The sequence below is a fragment of the Ornithodoros turicata genome, chromosome 5 (genome assembly GCF_037126465.1).
Source record: "Ornithodoros turicata isolate Travis chromosome 5, ASM3712646v1, whole genome shotgun sequence".
In the NCBI taxonomy this organism is placed as follows: domain Eukaryota; kingdom Metazoa; phylum Arthropoda; class Arachnida; order Ixodida; family Argasidae; genus Ornithodoros; species Ornithodoros turicata.
Window position 1 is genome coordinate 56,988,060 of NC_088205.1, and position 20,060 is coordinate 57,008,119.

General features: G+C 47.1%; 1 protein-coding gene across 2 annotated transcripts in view; it reads left to right on the forward strand.

Moving 5' to 3' along the window:
- Positions 1 to 20,060, forward strand: part of LOC135396064 (sister chromatid cohesion protein PDS5 homolog B-A-like) — a 131,130-nt gene that overhangs the window by 43,030 nt on the left and 68,040 nt on the right. For both annotated transcript variants that reach the window (XM_064627108.1, XM_064627109.1), the window contains exons 8-9: positions 13,257 to 13,397; positions 16,989 to 17,104. In XM_064627108.1, coding sequence (XP_064483178.1) covers positions 13,257 to 13,397; positions 16,989 to 17,104 — 257 coding nt within the window. The remainder of the gene's footprint in view (positions 1 to 13,256; positions 13,398 to 16,988; positions 17,105 to 20,060) is intronic.

The following is a 20,060-nucleotide window of genomic DNA, read 5'->3' on the forward strand; positions in this document are numbered from 1 at the left end:
ATCATGGTTCACAACGCGCATGCTCTGACGGTGCCGAAGAAGGTTCCCTACACATTTAATAGAAATTATGCTATTGGTCCAGCTGCGTCATAGGGCACGGCTTGGTTCTGCTGTGGCTGGCCCTGATGCTACTTACTTCGTGGCGCAATTCTTTAATGGCTCCACCCACTTCGCATTGATTGGTCCATTTTAAGCCTACTAACTTCTAAGCCAGTCCACGCTAAGCCTACTGATCACTCCACCAGCGCTCTGACTGGCCGCTACCAATTGGCGCTCGTTCTAAGTCCACTGACACCAGATGGCACAACTCTTCACCAGCTCTGCCTACTTCATGCTGATTGGTCCATTCTAAGCCTACTGATTGTCCCTTCACACCAAAGCCTACCGATGTCTGGCCCTGATTGGTCCACGTTAAGCCTACTGAACAGTGATTGGCTAGCCTGTCGCTCCTAAACCACAATGCAGCAGCTTCAGACAAGACACACGACAATTGTTGATTTCACCCTTTATTTGGTACAACAGCCTGTGGGTTGGTTCAGCTGCATCAGAGACATCCTGGTCATCTCTTGCGCTCATTGGTCACTCAGCTCCCTCGATAGACACCATATGGCTCATCTAACTGCAAGTGCTCATTGGCCCATCTGACTACAAGCTTCTCATTGGTCACTTATGTCTAGAGCTCCCTAACAGGCTCCAACTGCTATCGACCCATGCCTCCATCCGCGGCCGCTCAATGGTTCACAATGAAACTTTTTCACATGCTCTGCCCTACACAGACAAGAGATGGCGCCGCTTGTCTTTGCAAAGATGGACAGCTGCCATTGCATTGGTGACTCATTTCTATCCAACTGGGTCATAGTTCTAGAGAGCCAGCGTTCTGAACAGCTTACATGCCGCCGCCTGTTCACATAGACGCAGTTGGAAATGGGGAAAAAAATTCTTTTCAGGGTACACATCTCGAAACACGCTCTACACAAGTAAAGTTGGCTTCCCCCGGTTGCATGCCTGCGTTAGGTGAAGCCCGTCCCATCTGGCTGCTCACTGGTTCACAATGAAACTTTTTCACATGCTCTGCCCTACACATACAAGAGATGGCGTCGCTTGTCTTTGCAAAGATGGACAGCTGCCATTGCATTGGTGACTCATTTCTATCCAACTGGGTCATAGTTCTAGAGAGCCAGCGTTCTGAACAGCTTACATGCCGCCGCCTGTTCACATAGACGCAGTTGGAAATGGGGAAAAAAATTCTTTTCAGGGTACACATCTCGAAACACGCTCTACACAAGTAAAGTTGGCTTCCCCCGGTTGCATGCCTGCGTTAGGTGAAGCCCGTCCCATCTGGCTGCTCACTGGTTCACAATGAAACTTTTTCACATGCTCTGCCCTACACATAGAAGAGATGGCGTCGCTTGTCTTTGCAACGATGGACAGCTGCCATTGCATTGGTGACTCATTTCTATCCAACTGGTTCAAGAGAGCCAGCGTTCTGAACAGCTTACATGCCGCCGCCTACCGCTATTCACGTAGCCACAGTTGGAAATGGGGAAATTTTTTTGTCAGGGTACACATCTCAAAACACACCCTACACGGGTAAAGTTGGCTTCCCTCGGTTGCATGCGTGCGTTAGGTCAAGCCCATACCCCGAGAACAAGCTTAGGATCGTTTAGGATGTGTGTGTGCTTTGCAGTTCAACCTAAAAATTGTTTCAATCAAGCAGAATGGCAAATGATGCAATGGAGCGCGTTCATTCTTGAGAACGAATTTTGTGACAGAACATAAACAAAACAAAACATTTCAATGTGCAAAAAAGTCATCGTGACGCTAATCAGGAAAGCGAGCACGCGTTCGAAATAAGCAGGAAGAAGCACATGATCGAGAAAACAACGATAGTTGATGCTGTGCAGAGAAGCTGGTTTGAGGGAAAAACAGCTTGTATGATCAATAAACCCTATAGAGCTTGGGCCTGTTTTTATTTTAGACAGCGCGCATTCAACACACGAAATTATATAAATTGAGCAGAATGACAATAGCATAGTGGCGCTATGTGGCGAAGCTCAAGATGCACTGACACTCCTACGCTTATTAAACAATGCTATGCACGCGCGTACTGAAGCAAAAAAAAAAAAAAAAAAAAACTCAACGCAAGCTGAGTATGAAGAAACACAATTGCTCCCCTCCGAACATTCTGTTCAAACATAGCCGGCGTACACGACACAGCCCGCACTCCTGGAAGCACTCTTAGAAATATAAGTCCAAGGCACAACGTCGCACAATGAACGAGTTCATCTCGGAAAAAATGCGCGCTCACCTTCGCAGACGGGTCACGAGCACCATGCCGCAATATGTGAAACATGTGGCGCGTGGACAGCTCACGCGACTTTAGCCAGCCCATGCTGTTTTAGACTTCAACATAAGAAATCAACTAAATCCAGCACAAAGCACAGTGATGCCATGTCGTGACTGACGCTTATTAAACAATGCTATGCAGTGAAGCTTCGCACGTACTCAATGTTAAAAACGGACACTCAACCCAAACTGAGTATGAAGAAACACAATTTCAGATTGCCTTCACAGAACATCCCGTGCCTCCGTGTTCCTTCTCTATACTGGAAGCAGCAATATTAAGATCGTCGCACTAAGAACAAGTTCATCAAGAAAATAGACTCACCTCATCACATCCGTATAGCGCACGAAGATTCTTGTCGCGCGACGCGCTACAGCAGGGTAGGGAAACACGGGCGCGTGGACAGCTCACACGATTTCAGCCTTCCCGCGCACACCTCACAACATGCGATGACATACCAAAATGTCGCGCGCACCTTCCAGGCACCCGTTACCGTGCCAGCCGCACGGAAAACTTGATAGCCGAAACATAGGCGCGTAACACACACCTCCGGTTGGGACCATCTCTTTTATATCAGTGCTCGCTCGTTTCCGCAAGGTTGCAAGTACGAGAAATTGGGTCACCTTGAAGATGTGTTGGAGCTATCTGTTTTATATCAAAACGCGCTTCATGGCCAAACTCTGCGGCGGACCCTAGCGTAAAAAAATGTTGCATCAAGGTGATGTAAATAGACCTTCTCCGAGAAACTGGGTCACCTCGTAAATCATGTTTTCCGAGGCCGCGCGTATTAAAACCAGTGATCACACCACGCTATGCGACCACCTGCTCATTGCCGAAACAAGCACCAAGAACAAAGGGTTCGCTTATGCAGTTTCCAAGAAGTTCCAAATGTCCTTCGCAGCTAACGGGCGCGCGCTCGGGCGCGATTGTGTAAACAAAATCGCGCCACCCTCCAAGGGCGCATTTGAGTTCCGTCCGACAGTCGGCTGTGGGTCAAGCGCACAACGAGGAAGATGAGGAAAGTTCTCATTTTCAGTTCATTCGGTGTGCGTAGAAACTGAGAAGTCATGTCACCTAAGCCAGTATCATCGTCTAAGCGAGTATAGTTTGTGGAGAGGTTACGACGCTTTCTTAAAGCAATTTTATATCATATCCCAAACGCTCTGCGCGATCAAACAGCATTATGGACAGAAGAAAACCGTTTCATGCATCACGGTGCGTGCGCGTTTCAGTTCTGGCTATTAGTAAAAGAAGTAGTTTTGGGTTCCCAGGCGGGTTCTGCATGGTTTTTCCAGCGCATCAGGCGACAACGTAAACTGTTCTGCAAGATCAAACAAGTCCCGGTCCCACGCGCGTGCCCTATCATAACTTGTTTCAGCGTGCTCAAACAAGTTCTGGCTTTTGTGGTCGTATGATGGCGCAGATTTGTGAGAAACACTGAAGAGATTCAAGAGGATGATCCTCCGACATGAGAAAAGTGATGAGCATCGACTTGACAACCGCAAAAGTGCGAAGGCCCAGTGTGTCGTGTGAGATGGATCAGTTCGTATGCAAACGCATGCTGGCAGATTTACAACGTCTAAACAACTTTTTAAATGGACACGGAGAAGAGAGCGATTTTAGCGACATTTTGAGAGCTATTCCCGTGCGGAGTACTCATAAAATAAGACAGTTTGTGAGATACAAGTTGGAACTGTTGGAGCGATATAGAAACGGAGAACCCATCAGCGAGACAATCATAAATGCCGGGTTTTCCATGCCCGTGGTGCGTGACTACTGGAAAAAGAACCACACGAGCTGGGACATTACCGTCGTCGAGGGAAAGGAACGTGTTGTCTCCACGTTAGAAGACGTCCTCGCTAAAGTGTTGTGGATACAGTGCTTACTACAAACAATTTTTTCATAATCTTTATTGTTTGTGACATAAAGTTCGCACGAAATAAATGCGGGAATGAAGCAACCACTATATTGTTATGATGTAAATCCAAATCCAACTCGCGAACGCGAACTACGCGGCGTATTGCCCACATTGAGGAGATATGTAGTGACAGCGCGAAATCTTCATTGTTTACGTAGATTGAGATCATCCACAGATTTTTTATGCAAATAAACGTTTATTTGCATGAGCTGTTTCACTCAATCCTTGGGAATATAAACCGACCGCTCACTTGGTAAATCGTACAACAACATTGATTCCACCGATAGACCAGCATGCGTAGCAGAAGGAGAGCTTGAAGAATATCTACAGGTACAATGTCTTCGTAGCTCGACCTCCTTAGGACTTCATCGAGATTACGTGATATTTTGAATAGAAATGAGACTCCTTGCTTTCGCTCGATTACGTAGTACATGCGTAAGATCTTGTCCACGGCGCTGTCTACCCTGTCATCTGCGCTGAATCTTTTGTTGATGAAAGCTTCATATATTCCTTCCGGCACTTCCTGTTCAGGTATCCATTAGAAGAAGGTTGTTACAACATCAAGGACCACGCGTCCTACAGAAAATGTGATTTTCGTCAGTTCTGTGAAGAGAGGGCGGGGGCAAGAAATCGATTTAACCCTTCTTCTATTAAACACTGTGTAGATGTGCTATCCCGAATGGTGTGCGGTGGGAGCTCGAACTGCACAGCGTGTTGCCTATTTACAGATATAGAGGGAGAGTATTTTCGCACATCAGGCTTCGAAAGTACCTTATTCCCCATACTTTGTTTTAGGGTTACTCCATGTGCGGTTATAAAGATACGCGATGTCAAACGCCCGCGTGGCAATTTCAAAAAATGCGTCAAATGAGGTAGGCTGGACGTTCGAAACCGTCTGTTCATGCATTCAAAAATCTTTTGCGCGGACGAAAGAGCTTTATTTTACGTGAGGATTACACATCAGTTTCACTCGATCTTGAGGGGGCAGCCATCCGGTTCGTACATGATACGACAGCATTCATTCCAGAAGTAAGCTAAGACGTGCAGCAGATGGAGAGCTTGAGGAATATCTATGCCCGCGATGTCTCTGCTGTAGCCGTATCTCTTTAGGACTTCGCCGAGATCGCGTGATATCATGAATAGGTTCGCATCTCCTTTTTCTAGCTCAATTTCGTAGTATACTCGTAGGATCTCGTCCACAGCCTCGTCTACCCTGTCGATGGTGGTGAATCGTTTCCCGATTAAAGCTTCATAGAGACCCCGCGGTACTGTATCTTCCGGAATCCAACCGAAAAACGCCGTCAAAACATCGAGGACCGTTCGCCCTGCTGAAAATAGTGCTTTTGATTAGACAGCGAGGATAAAATCGCAATACCTTCTCTAATTCGGCTGTCGATTTCCATAGTGTGTGCTCTTGAATTTCTTCAGTGTTTCTTACAAATCTGCACCATCATACGACCACAAAAGCCAGAACTTGCTTGAGCACGCTGAAACAAGTTATGATATGGCACGCGCGTGGGAGCGGGACTTGTTTGATCGCGCAGAACAGTTTACGTTGTTCGCGTTCGCGAGTTGGATTTGGTTTATATCATAAAAATATAGTGGTTGCTTCATTCCCGCATTTATTTCGTGCGAACTTTATGTCACAAACAATAGAGATTATGAAAAAAATTGTTTGTGGTAAACACTGTATTCACAACACTTTAGTGAGGACGTCTTCTAACGTGGAGACAACACGTTCCTTTCTTATATTCCCAAGGATTGAGTGAAACAGGTCAGGCAAATAAACGTTTATTTGCATAAAAAATCTATGGATGATCTCAATCTACGTAAACAATGAAGATTTCGCGCTGTCACTACATATCTCCTCAATGTGGGCAATACGCCGCGTAGTTCGCGTTCGCGAGTTGGATTTGGATTTACATCATAACAATATAGTGGTTGCTTCATTCCCGCATTTATTTCGTGCGAACTTTATGTCACAAACAATAAAGATTATGAAAAAATTGTTTGTAGTAAGCACTGTATCCACAACACTTTAGCGAGGACGTCTTCTAACGTGGAGACAACACGTTCCTTTCCCTCGACGACGGTAATGTCCCAGCTCGTGTGGTTCTTTTTCCAGTAGTCACGCACCACGGGCATGGAAAACCCGGCATTTATGATTGTCTCGCTGATGGGTTCTCCGTTTCTATATCGCTCCAACAGTTCCAACTTGTATCTCACAAACTGTCTTATTTTATGAGTACTCCGCACGGGAATAGCTCTCAAAATGTCGCTAAAATCGCTCTCTTCTCCGTGTCCATTTAAAAAGTTGTTTAGACGTTGTAAATCTGCCAGCATGCGTTTGCATACGAACTGATCCATCTCACACGACACACTGGGCCTTCGCACTTTTGCGGTTGTCAAGTCGATGCTCATCACTTTTCTCATGTCGGAGGATCATCCTCTTGAATCTCTTCAGTGTTTCTCACAAATCTGCGCCATCATACGACCACAAAAGCCAGAACTTGTTTGAGCACGCTGAAACAAGTTATGATAGGGCACGCGCGTGGGACCGGGACTTGTTTGATCTTGCAGAACAGTTTACGTTGTCGCCTGATGCGCTGGAAAAACCATGCAGAACCCGCCTGGGAACCCAAAACTACTTCTTTTACTAATAGCCAGAACTGAAACGCGCACGCACCGTGATGCATGAAACGGTTTTCTTCTGTCCATAATGCTGTTTGATCGCGCAGAGCGTTTGGGATATGATATAAAATTGCTTTAAGAAAGCGTCGTAACCTCTCCACAAACTATACTCGCTTAGACGATGATACTGGCTTAGGTGACATGACTTCTCAGTTTCTACGCACACCGAATGAACTGAAAATGAGAACATTCCTCATCTTCCTCGTTGTGCGCTTGACCCACAGCCGACTGTCGGACAGAACTCAAATGCGCCCTTGGAGGGTGGCGCGATTTTGTTTACACAATCGCGCCCGAGCGTGCGCCCGTTAGCTGCGAAGGACATTTGGAACTTCTTGGAAACTGCATAAGCGAACCCTTTGTTCTTGGTGCTTGTTTCGGCAATGAGCAGGTGGTCGCATAGCGTGGTGTGATCACTGGTTTTAATACGCGCGGCCTCGGAAAACATGATTTACGAGGTGACCCAGTTTCTCGGAGAAGGTCTATTTACATCACCCTGACGCAACATTTTTTTACGCTAGGGTCCGCCGCAGAGTTTGGCCATGAAGCGCGTTTTGATATAAAACAGATGGCTCCAACACATCTTCAAGGTGACCCAATTTCTCGTACTTGCAACCTTGCGGAAACGAGCGAGCACTGATATAAAAGAGATGGTCCCAACCGGAGGTGTGTGTTACGCGCCTATGTTTCGGCTATCAAGTTTTCCGTGCGGCTGGCACGGTAACGGGTGCCTGGAAGGTGCGCGCGACATTTTGGTATGTCATCGCATGTTGTGAGGTGTGCGCGGGAAGGCTGAAATCGTGTGAGCTGTCCACGCGCCCGTGTTTCCCTACCCTGCTGTAGCGCGTCGCGCGACAAGAATCTTCGTGCGCTATAGGATGTGATGAGGTGAGCCTATTTTCTTGATGAACTTGTTCATAGTGCGACGATCTTAATATTGCTGCTTCCAGTATAGAGAAGGAACGCGGAGGCACGGGATGTTCTGTGAAGGCAATCTGAAATTGTGTTTCTTCATACTCAGTTTGGGTTGAGTGTCCGTTTTTAACATTGAGTACGTGCGAAGCTTCACTGCATAGCATTGTTTAATAAGCGTCAGTCACGACATGGCATCACTGTGCTTTGTGCTGGATTTAGTTGATTTCTTATGTTGAAGTCTAAAACAGCATGGGCTGGCTAAAGTCGCGTGAGCTGTCCACGCGCCACATGTTTCAGATATTGCGGCATGGTGCTCGTGACCCGTCTGCGAAGGTGAGCGCGCATTTTTTCCGAGATGAACTCGTTCATTGTGCGACGTTATGCCTTGGACTTATATTTCTAAGAGTGCTTCCAGGAGTGCGAGCTGTGACGTGTACGCCGGCTATGTTTGAACAGAATGTTCGGAGGGGAGCAATTGTGTTTCTTCATACTCAGCTTGGGTTGAGTCTTCTTTTTTTTTTGCTTCAGTACGCGCGTGCATAGCATTGTTTAATAAGCGTTGGAGTGTCAGTGCATCTTGAGCTTCACCACATAGCGCCACTATGCTATTGTCATTCTGCTCAATTTATTTAATTTCGTGTGTTGAATGCGCGCTGTCTAAAATAAAAACAGGCCCAAGCTCTATAGGGTTTATTGATCATACAAGTTGTTTTTCCCTCAAACCAGCTTCTCTGCACAGCATGAACTATCGTTGTTTTCTCGATCATGTGCTTCTTCCTGCTTATTTCGAACGCGTGCTCGCTTTCCTGATTAGCGTCACGATGACTTTTTTGCACATTGAAATGTTTTGTTTTGTTTATGTTCTGTCACAAAATTCGTTCTCAAGAATGAACGCGCTCCATTGCATCATTTGCCACTCTGCTTGATTGAAACAATTTTTAGGTTGAACTGCAAAGCACACACACATCCTAAACGATCCTAAGCTTGTTCTCGGGGTATGGGCTTGACCTAACGCACGCATGCGACTGGGGGAAGCCAACTTTACCCGTGTAGGGTGTGTTTTGAGATGTGTACCCTGACAAAAAAATTTCCCCATTTCCAACTGTGGCTACGTGAATAGCGGTAGGCGGCGGCATGTAAGCTGTTCAGAACGCTGGCTCTCTTGAACCAGTTGGATAGAAATGAGTCACCAATGCAATGGCAGTTGTCCATCTTTGCAAAGACAAGCGACGCCATCTCTTGTATGTGTAGGGCAGAGCATGTGAAAAAGTTTCATTGTGAACCAGTGAGCAGCCAGATGGGACGGGCTTCACCTAACGCAGGCATGCAACCGGGGGAAGCCAACTTTACTTGTGTAGAGCGTGTTTTGAGATGTGTACCCTGAAAAAAATTTTTTTCCCCATTTCCAACTGCGTCTATGTGAACAGGCGGCGGCATGTAAGCTGTTCAGAACGCTGGCTCTCTAGAACTATGACCCAGTTGGATAGAAATGAGTCACCAATGCAATGGCAGCTGTCCATCTTTGCAAAGACAAGCGGCGCCATCTCTTGTCTGTGTAGGGCAGAGCATGTGAAAAAGTTTCATTGTGAACCATTGAGCGGTCGCGGATGGAGGCATGGGTCGATAGCAGTTGGAGCCTGTTAGGGAGCTCCAGACATAAGTGACCAATGAGAAGCTTGTAGTCAGATGGGCCAATGAGCACTTGCAGTTAGATGAGCCATATGGTGTCTATCGAGGGAGCTGAGTGACCAATGAGCGCAAGAGATGACCAGGATGTCTCTGATGCAGCTGAACCAACCCACAGGCTGTTGTACCAAATAAAGGGTGAAATCAACAATTGTCGTGTGTCTTGTCTGAAGCTGCTGCATTGTGGTTTAGGAGCGACAGGCTAGCCAATCACTGTTCAGTAGGCTTAACGTGGACCAATCAGGGCCAGACATCGGTAGGCTTTGGTGTGAAGGGACAATCAGTAGGCTTAGAATGGACCAATCAGCATGAAGTAGGCAGAGCTGGTGAAGAGTTGTGCCATCTGGTGTCAGTGGACTTAGAACGAGCGCCAATTGGTAGCGGCCAGTCAGAGCGCTGGTGGAGTGATCAGTAGGCTTAGCGTGGACTGGCTTAGAAGTTAGTAGGCTTAAAATGAACCAATCAATGCGAAGTGGGTGGAGCCATTAAAGAGTTGCGCCACGAAGTAAGTAGCATCAGGGCCAGCCACAGCAGAACCAAGCCGTGCCCTATGACGCAGCTGGACCAATAGCATAATTTCTATTAAATGTGTAGGGAACCTTCTTCGGCACCGTCAGAGCATGCGCGTTGTGAACCATGATGAGCATCAGGGTGGAGGCGTGCGGTTAGCACGGGCCAATAGCAGTTGGAGCCTACCAACCCCCGCTAAAGTTATCCTATGGTAAAAGTTACAATCTCCCACAGTTAAATTTATCTCGTCTAGAGATGAATGTGAGTGACCAATGAGTGGCTTGCAGTTCAATGGATCAATAGCAGTGACCACTTGCTGTTAGATGGACCAATCGGGGTTGGAGCCTATGAGGGAGCTGTGACCAAGTAGAACCAATAAGGAGCTGGCTGAGCGGCCACGTGCAGTCAGATGAACCAATAACAGTTGGAATCTACCGAGGGAGCTGAGTGAGCGTGAGAGATGTCCACATAGAATTATGGACCAATGATCTCTCTGATGCAGCTGGACTGGGAGGCTGTTGTACCAAATAAAGGTTGAAATCAACAATTGTCGTGTGTCTTGTCTGAAGCTGCTGCCTGGCTTAGGAGCGACAAATTCAGGTAAGCCAATCACCGTTCAGTAGGCTTAGCGTGGACCAATCAGGGCCAGCCATCGGTAGGCTTAGAATGGGCCAATCAGCGTGAAGTGGGTGGAGCCAGTAAAGGGTTGCACCACCCGGTGTCAGTGGGCTTAGAACGGGCCAATCGGCAGGCTTACATTGGGAGGGTGATCAGTAGGCTTTGGCTTAGACGTCTGAATCAGACCAATCAGCATGAAGTGGGCGCACACCACAAGGTAAGTTTGAACATCTGAGATAAAGCCGCTGCCGTCTGGAGGGCGCTAACGAAGGCTATGTTCAGCGGGCCAGTCGGTGGCGGCGGCCAGTCAGAGGGCTTAGAAAGTGTGGGAGAGTGATCAGTAGGCCTACAATGGACCAATCAGCGGAGCCAGTTAATTAGCATAACGGGGGCGTGCTCAGCGATACGCATGCACCAATCAGCGTGAAGAGCCAAGTAATTAGCTAAAAAGGGGCGGAGCTACAGTCAACCAATCAATGATCAGTAGGCTTAGCACGGGCCATTCAGCACGAACTGGGTGGAGCCAAGCCAATTAATTAGCATAAAGGAGCGGAGCTACGGTCAGCCAATCAAAGATCAGTAGGCTTAGCAGGGGCCAATCAAAGTGAAGTGGGCGGAGCTAATGGCGGCCAATCGGATGGCTTTGGATTTGGCTTGTGTTGGCTTAGAACTGGATTGTGTTGGATTATAGCTGGATTATGGCTTAGAATTGGATTGGAATTGGATTAGAATTGGATTGGAATTGGATTAGAGAAAACTCTTGGCTATAGGACTCTTTTCTATACTACTGCTATCAGCCTTTCGGCGGGGTACAAGTTGTACAAGTTGCTTATAGATTATGCACGCGCAGCGAGCGAACGCCCAACGCATTGCCAATGCTACTGGAAGGGTTCCCCGAAGCGCAAAGATCCCTCAAGTCTGAGCGAGAATACGGCGATATGCACAGACAGACCACTGTTGCATCGCTTATGATAATTGTTGTAAGCAACAAATTATCAATTGCAAGAGAGTGAGAGATAACCTCAACAAGCAACGACCTTGCACTGAGCTCGTGATGCCCTTGATAAACCATCCATCGACACTGTTCCGTTTCTCGGCCGGCGCGGTGCGAACCTCTGCATTTCACGGAAAGGGCATGTGATACGAAACAGAAGAGTACCTCGGATCCTCACAAAAATCCTTCCGCAAAGCGCGCAGCGAGCTTCAGCGCATCCATGTAAACAATCGCACGTGGTCGGGTGCCACGGCCGCGACCATGTGCTCCCATGCATTGGATAGGCCGGAAGCACACTAGTCATTCTAGCTCACCATATTTCAACTTTCCAACTCAATGAGATAACCCCTGTATTCGTAGGGGTAGAAGTCGCGCACACGGCAACAGTCGACGCGATTGCTACGTCATTGTTGCTATGGTTCTGCTTCCTTCTGAATAGCCATTGCATGCTTGCTACTTTTTCGGTGGCGTCACTTCCCATTTAGGAAGAGAAATCTGGCTTGGCCAGATCGGGCCGAATGCGGCACGAAATTCTGTACTCCTCGGTACCGAATTCGGTTCGGAAAAAATTCGGACGCGCTCCGGGCCATACGGTTTACGCTTAAGAAGGACCGAGTACTTACGAATAAAAGGAAACACTAGCCCCGTGAAAGAAAACGCTCGTTGTCCTAACATGTAACAAAGCTGACCTCCGAAAAGTTACAGCTGCACAAAAGACAAACCCGGGGAAGAGTCACCACATACAGTATGTTAACAATTCAACGATTCTGATGAAATTCAAAACTGGTCTTCGGGCAATGCCCCCCAAAACTAACTGGCCGGATAACAAGAAAGTAGCAAATCGTAAAAAACAAAGCAGAAACCAAACAAACACGAAACTGGCCACTTGATGCAAATTACAGTGGCATGAAATCAACGATAGCGATAGAGTTGTTTATGTGCCCGTGACGTCCCCTTCGAAGTGAAGCCACACGCGTGTCGGTAGACCTCCTTCGTCAGAGTCGATGTGCTTTGGGATGGCTGTGGCTCCGATTATTATCGCGTCGGAGACATTGAGGTTGCAAGTGATCAACGAGAAACGATATAAAAGCTGTCGCTGTAAAATATCTCGTTTCTTCTCGCTGGGTCTTCGGCGATGCGACGTACAGGACAGGATCTTCGCGAAATTGAGCCCTTAACAGCTGTCGCTGTAAAATGGAACGATTGCCTTGGTATTATCGACTGCGCAATGTCTAGCATAAATGGGAAGACGGCGTGGCCCCGCTGGTCGCTGATGGAAGGTGGTTACTCGCCGACAATGCCCGATGAACCCAGGGCTTGCGTGTTGCTCGTTGGTTTTGTGCATTGCTGCCACGATGTTGATGATTATGGGTTTGCGGAGGTGATGACACTGTCACTCACAAGACAAGTAAATTAAACCTCACGAAGACAGCAGATGTCTAATCGCCGTCTAATTTGCATGTGCGAGCTTATGTGTGTCCCCTGCATTGATAAGTGCCCCTTTCGCTGTGAGCATTGTGTAGGGCAAGCGGGATTGCGACCCACTACTAGCATCTCGTAGTTACGTTATATACCTGTTTCAGCTGCTCCATCATGATGTCAGAGACCAAATTTCACCTGATTGTAAAGACCACGAACGCGTCTTCGCCATCTTGAGCGCTGTTTACTGTGTGCGGCCGTCACTGACGGGTGAGGCTATATCATCTCTGCAAGACGTGGTTCTGGTAAGCGTTCGTTTTTACATATTCCATTGTTGCTGTGGAAAAAATCGTCCTCGAGATCATATTATTTCCTATTGGATTGGTTGGGAGTGAGGCTTGGGAGCAACGGAAGCTTCGTGGCAATGCAGATTCGCTATACCAACGGAGCTCGCCGGACGAGCCCAAGGGGCTGTGCGAATATCTAGACGCGTGAAAAGCGACGCGACTAAGTAATTACGTATTCATTCCGAATCGAGTACGAAATTCTAGACATTCTGTTTCACGTGTTTTGTGGTGCTTTCGTTTACTGGTATTCGGAGTCTCGCAGGAGTTAGTGTGCCGAAGTATACCTACGCATGGTCCGTCAAGACTACGCATGACGGCAAACCACATAGTGTGCGCACGACACCGAGTCTAACGCAGCGACGTGTGGAAACCAAAATCACAAAAAATAAACGCTGGATATATAAGTGTCAGTGTTGCCCGCCAAAGTGAGGGTTTCTCACACCAGGCGTCATCCCGACCGATTTTATCACGTGTGCGCTATGTTGCGAGGTATTTTTAAGCAACTAACTCCTATACGGCACGAAACATAAGCTGCTTGCTTGTTGGTTTGCGGTACCTTTAAAACCCTCATAATTTTAAAACTATTCAAGGTATATCGCTATGAAGGAGATGGTGTTGTTGGGTGTTTTGATGGCAGTGAGTGTTGAGATGGTTGAGATAGCAGATAAATGTTTCTTGTGGTAATGCACGCGTCACCTCCAATGGTGCGGGGGGAAGGAGTATGTTGTGCAATGTCGTCAGTCGCCCAACTATCACTGACCGTAGCACAGGTACCGTTTGTCGCCGCAACTGAAGTGTGGTGTCACACGATTCGTCTTGACGAGCTGTAAATTCCAAAACCTCGCAAGCCTGTCGTCTGCCACCAAGATCTGAAGCTTGCTTGTTCTCTTCTGCTCGTGTCCCGACCGCTCTGTCCTCGCTGTCCCCGGCTCCCGCCTTTTTGTGTTAATATCATCGTCTTTTTCTTTCCCTTCGTCCGACATCCTTCAACGTCTTCCTGTTTCTCTTTGCGTCACAGTTCCAACGATGGAGAGTTTTCTTGGAACCGAAAGCACAATATTGAAACCAGCATCGCTCGTCGCACAGCTGACCGATAAGGCACACATCTGCCTTTTTGATGATCTTAAAGGAGCACTGAGGTGACCCCCAAAATTATTTCCGTTTTTCGGTGCGAAGTGTTCTCCAACAAATAAAATGAGTTCCTGCGAAAGAACGACGAGCGTAGGTGACCTACAAGAGCGAGCGCGAGGTCTCTGTTCCGCATACATTTGAAAAATCCTTCTCCTTGTGAAAAAAGCGCATTGCAGAATGATAGGACGTCGTGACGTACGCTACTCCTCTCACGTGACCAGTGATGTACAGCGGCACAGCTCAAGCACGTATAAGCGGCGCGTGAGTTGGGAAGAAAAAACAAAGGAACAAGGCACGGAGCCTTCTCCACGTCACGCGAGAATCCTGTCGGCCGTCCGCGGCTGCTTTCTCCGACTGTTCTTTTGTAAATTCGATTGCGCAGCTATAGACCAGAATTTTCGCCGTCTCCACTGCGCGCCCATTTTGTAGCGACCGTGGCGCCATCGTGCGAGTATTTTATGCGGGGACTGCGGGCGCTTCGGTTCAGTCCATTCGCGAAGCTGTGCGTTCGTGAAATGAATCGTTGTTCGGGCGCCCCATCGCCCTTACACAAGCATAAGTGTATATTTTTATGCATATGAGTTGCGTTTCATAAGACTTAGAAATAAAACAGAGCAAAAACTGAAGTCGGCAAAGGGTGTGGCATCTAGTAAACTTCAGCGATAGCGCAGGCGCTACATGCATTTCCTAGCTTGTTGAACCATACATCGAACATAGTTATGTTCTCTATATGTATGTTTCTTCTATGTACATGTGGTGTAGTCTCAACGCAAAGTTTTTGCAGTGTGGCGCGAAAGACTATAACATTGCGGGTAGTATTCAATGAACTTTACAGAATTAAATAAGTACACGTGTGAAGCAAGGACCCCACACTCAAACAGTAATATGAACTGCATCATTATTTCCGATTGTCGTTAATAGTTCATGGTACAACAGGTCGTTAGCTCATAATGCCCCATACTTCGATTTTTTATGACGCTCTTCGCTGGAAAACAGCCCGCAGACCGACTGGCATAAAAGGTTACACTGACAAAAACGCTCAGCGGTAAAGGAAAAAAAGTTTCTTATCACTAATCCGCAATATGGAATTTAAAAAGCCTGCTAGCTCTGTTACGTTGCATGAACAAGATTTTCATAATTTCATTTTCCGGGTTGCTTACTCAAACTTGTTTATGCTGTGCACCACTAGGAATTCCGTAGTTTGCGATGAACGCCGGGAAGTTAGCTGTGGATCGTCAGTTAAAATTTGCTTGAACTTTAAACATCAACTATTACAGTAAGCTTAATTAGTGAAGGCATTGGCTGCTGTGTACACATTTTGCAATGAAGAATTTTGCAAATTTTTGCAAAAAATTTTGCAAAAATTTTGCATTTTGAAATGTGTAATGAAACAATCTTCGGGCTTAAAATAACGGTTTTCCGGATGCGACAAAATGATCGCGTTATTATACACCACAATTTACTTTTGGGTGACTACGTAAAACAATGTGCATCAACATGACAGCGGTTCGAATTCCAGACGCCTCTCAAGCGCTGTGAGGACTCTGTGCAGCTGGTGTACATGCAATGCAATAGCCCTTTCGCCTTCATTCGTATTACAAATCCCGTGCATTTTGCTTGCGATTATTCTTCGTAAATCCAGCCACAGAACAGTGTCATCCAGAAAAGCATATGTTGTTGATTCAGAATAATCCAGGCCGTTCGAAAATGCCACAAACCAACACCGCGCCTACAGTGAACTTGCATTCCGACAGCTTCGCACGCAGTCCCCGCGCCGAACGCGCTCGCAGGTGGCGCGCTGTGTCGAGAGTACGGGGAGCGTCCGGTTCGCGCTGGTTCGTAGCTAAAATTCTGGTCTATAACGCACCGCAGAACGAAAATATTTTCCATGGTGACTCCTGGTGGACAGCTTGACAGACGAGGCAGGATTTCGAGCGATGTTAAATGTCACCTCATTGCTCCTTTAAGGCCGGTTCTGCGTTCCAATGCGTGGGTTTCTTCTTCTACCAGGAGCGCGGCCGACGCACGCATTCGCACGCATTGGAACGCAATAGTGTGAACCGAGCCCTAACCCGGAGTTACGGCTGGTGATGACTGGTTCCCTACAATATATGGTTATACAAACGAAACTTATGGCTATTTCTAAGCCATCAGCGCCGAAGTTTGCTTGCTGTTCATGAGAGTGTCCCACACTGTGTGTTAAGTATCCATTATGCCATCCGCTGCGCGTACTTTCCGATGACGTACCACATTCTGCATTTCTGTGCTGTATAACGTCCCCTCCTGTACCACATGCGGCATGTGCACATCAACCATAACTAAACCCCAGTATCTGACAGCGTTACTCGTGGTAGAGCTACATCACGACTGCTTGTTGACTTGTACCTGTATACAGACGAGTTTGCCTGTCGTCTGCAGTGTGAAGACGACGGGAAGAGGCGAGCAGCTACGCGATGTCTCGGCAAGATGTTGTCCGAGGGTAGCATGGCCACTTCGTACTGGACAGGATCTCTAGTTAGCACCTACCTGATGAGGTGAGGCGAACGGGAACATAAAATTCTAATTGCTTCCTCTTTCTTCCTTTTCTTCGTCACGCATTTGGAGCCACTGTATAGCCTCATGCAGTGTACTATATGTGGGGTGAAAACCTAGCTCTCTGGAGACTTTGTGATCATTCACAAAAGACGCGTTTAGCCCAGCATCTGTGTGTTTCTTTCCGATAAGTTGAACTCTCATAGATTTTGTTCACATGCACAAATCTCTACGTGGAATTTTCTTTTTGTCTCTACCTTCTTATTCTCCCGAAACGGTTCTGAGTAAAAATGACGTTAGTCTCGTTACATTGTTTGCACCGTCTGTCCAATCAGTTTCTGAAAGCAGGTGTGTGAATTGGTAAAGAAACTGATTCACCAATCATATGTCTGTAACTCAAACATCGCCATGCCAGTACTGGACAGCTGTCTCGGCCTTCTTGGACCTCATCAGCAGTACGCAGGCAGGCAACGTTTGAGTGGATGGCGTCAGAAGGTCACGTAGCACGTGATTCCTCCCGTCAGGGTGAGATAACTCACTCACTGAAAGCCCAGTGCAAAGCCAGTGAAGCATAATAGGAAAAAATAGCCGGAGCTCTTTGGCTGCACGTATAGCATATGTCTGTAACTCAAACATCGCCATGCCAGTACTGGACAGCTGTTTCGGCCTTCTTGGACCTCATCAGCAGTACGCAGGCAGGCCACGTTTGAGTAGATGGCGTCAGAAGGTCACGTAACACGTGATTCCTCCCGTCAGGGTGAGATAACTCACTCACTGAAAGCCCAGTGCAAAGCCAGTGAAGCATAATAGGAAAAAATAGCCGGAGCTCTTTGGCTGCACGTATAGCATATGTCTGTAACTCAAACATCGCCATGCCAGTACTGGACAGCTGTTTCGGCCTTCTTGGACCTCATCAGCAGTACGCAGGCAGGCAACGTTTGAGTGGATGGCGTCAGAAGGAGTGAGTTCAGTTCAGTTCAGTGAGTTCGTTCAGTGAGTGAGTTATCTCACCCTGACGGGAGGAATCACGTGTTACGTGACCTTCTGACGCCATCCACTCAAACGTTGCCTGCCTGCGTACTGCTGATGAGGTCCAAGAAGGCCGAAACAGCTGTCCAGTACTGGCATGGCGATGTTTGAGTTACAGACATATGCTATACGTGCAGCCAAAGAGCTCCGGCTATTTTTTCCTATGATTCACCAATCAGTTTCATATTATGAGTCGATGCTTAAAAAATTCAGTGGCGATTTAGCGGTAAATGCAAGAGGAATGCGTCAGCATTAAGCGCCTTTTCCGGTATATACATGTCTTCAGGGTATCCACTTTCGGTCTAAACCCGACTTCCGGTTGTTCACTTCCGATCTAACCTGACTTCCGGTTGTCCAGTTCTCGTCCATACTTGACTTTCGGTATCCACTTCTGGTCCAACTTGACTTCCTGTTGCCCGCTACCGGTTTAACCTGACTTCCGGTTGTCCACCTCCGTGCTATACTTCGGGTTCGACACTTTTAATTACTATATGTAATTCCATTTAATTAACGTCAATTACTTTCAATTACCCTTTAATTACGGAAGTTAACCGCATGATACGTGAGGTAATTTTGAATTTCATTTGATTCCCTTTAATTACGTTTACTTGCTTTAATTACTCTCGCTTTCCATTTAGTGGACGGTAATTACATTTAATTACCTCAGGAAACTTGCGGTTACCTGCGGTAATGTTTAATTTCTTTTAATCTTTCTTTGAATTATATATATCTTACATTGATTACCTTTAAACTCAACTTTTTTACTTCAATTACCTTTAAGTACCTCTAATAACTTTTAATTACTCTTACCTCTTACTCTTAATCACCTTCAACTACTTCATGTTCATATAATTTACATTTATTTACATTTACCCTCTTACTTCCCCTTTACATCCCCCCTTATACCTCTGCCTCAGTGAGGCTTCACCATCTCTCTCTCTCTCTCACGCACACACATATATACATACAGCTTTTTCCACTTTGACACTCCTATTGAGAGGATTATGAAATTATTTTCTCGAATTCTGTGTGCTCTTCCGGAAACAGTTGTCACGATCCCTCACTATTGTACACACATTGACTTTTAACCATATTCAGTGCACCAGGGGCGCAGCTACTACGCAAAAATAGCAGGGCGTGACCGCCGGATACACCCGTTCGATACGTGTGTGCACCGAGCCGCCACTTCAGAGCAGGCTGACCGCACCTTCCCCCTACATCACCCCACGTTCGAAACGGGCTTACGCCTTCAACGTCCAGTCCTCTCAGCCAATTATGGACGACCGGGAGCACACACCCCACGGGACCACGTGGGCCCGTGGCGTGGGCGTGGGCGCATGGCGCATGGGTATCTGTCCCTTCTATGTTGTTCCAGCCTCAGAACATCAGTTTATCTCTTGTGCATGGTTTCGGTTTGGACATCAAGGACGTCGTATAACCGCAGTCGAAATCAGTCGAAATATGGCGAAACGCAAATGGTCAGCGATGGAGGAAGAGATTATGCGACGCACACAGCGTCTAGGTAGTCTAGGAATCGTTCCGTACGCAGCAGCTCCCAAAAGGCCACCGACAGAGACATTTTCTGACGAAGAAGAAGCTTGGAGAGGAAAACGTGCTCCGGTGCTGACAATCAACGGCTAAATTACACTTCTGGTAGGATTCTGTGTCAACGATTAGATTCGGTCTTAGCTCCAGGTCGAATTATATAAAACTTATTTCTTGGCGAAGCTTGCAAGTTTGCTTGCAAATTTTGCAACTTGCCGCGAAAGACCGTTCGCGAATCGGCATCATCATCTGTGTATGATGCTGTAGAACAAGGGACCCCGACAACCGTACTCTACAGTGGAACGATCTGTAATGCCAGATAAAAGTACGTGCACGTATAATGAAACCTCGGTGCACGGTCGGGAGGGCGTGCCACGGAACATG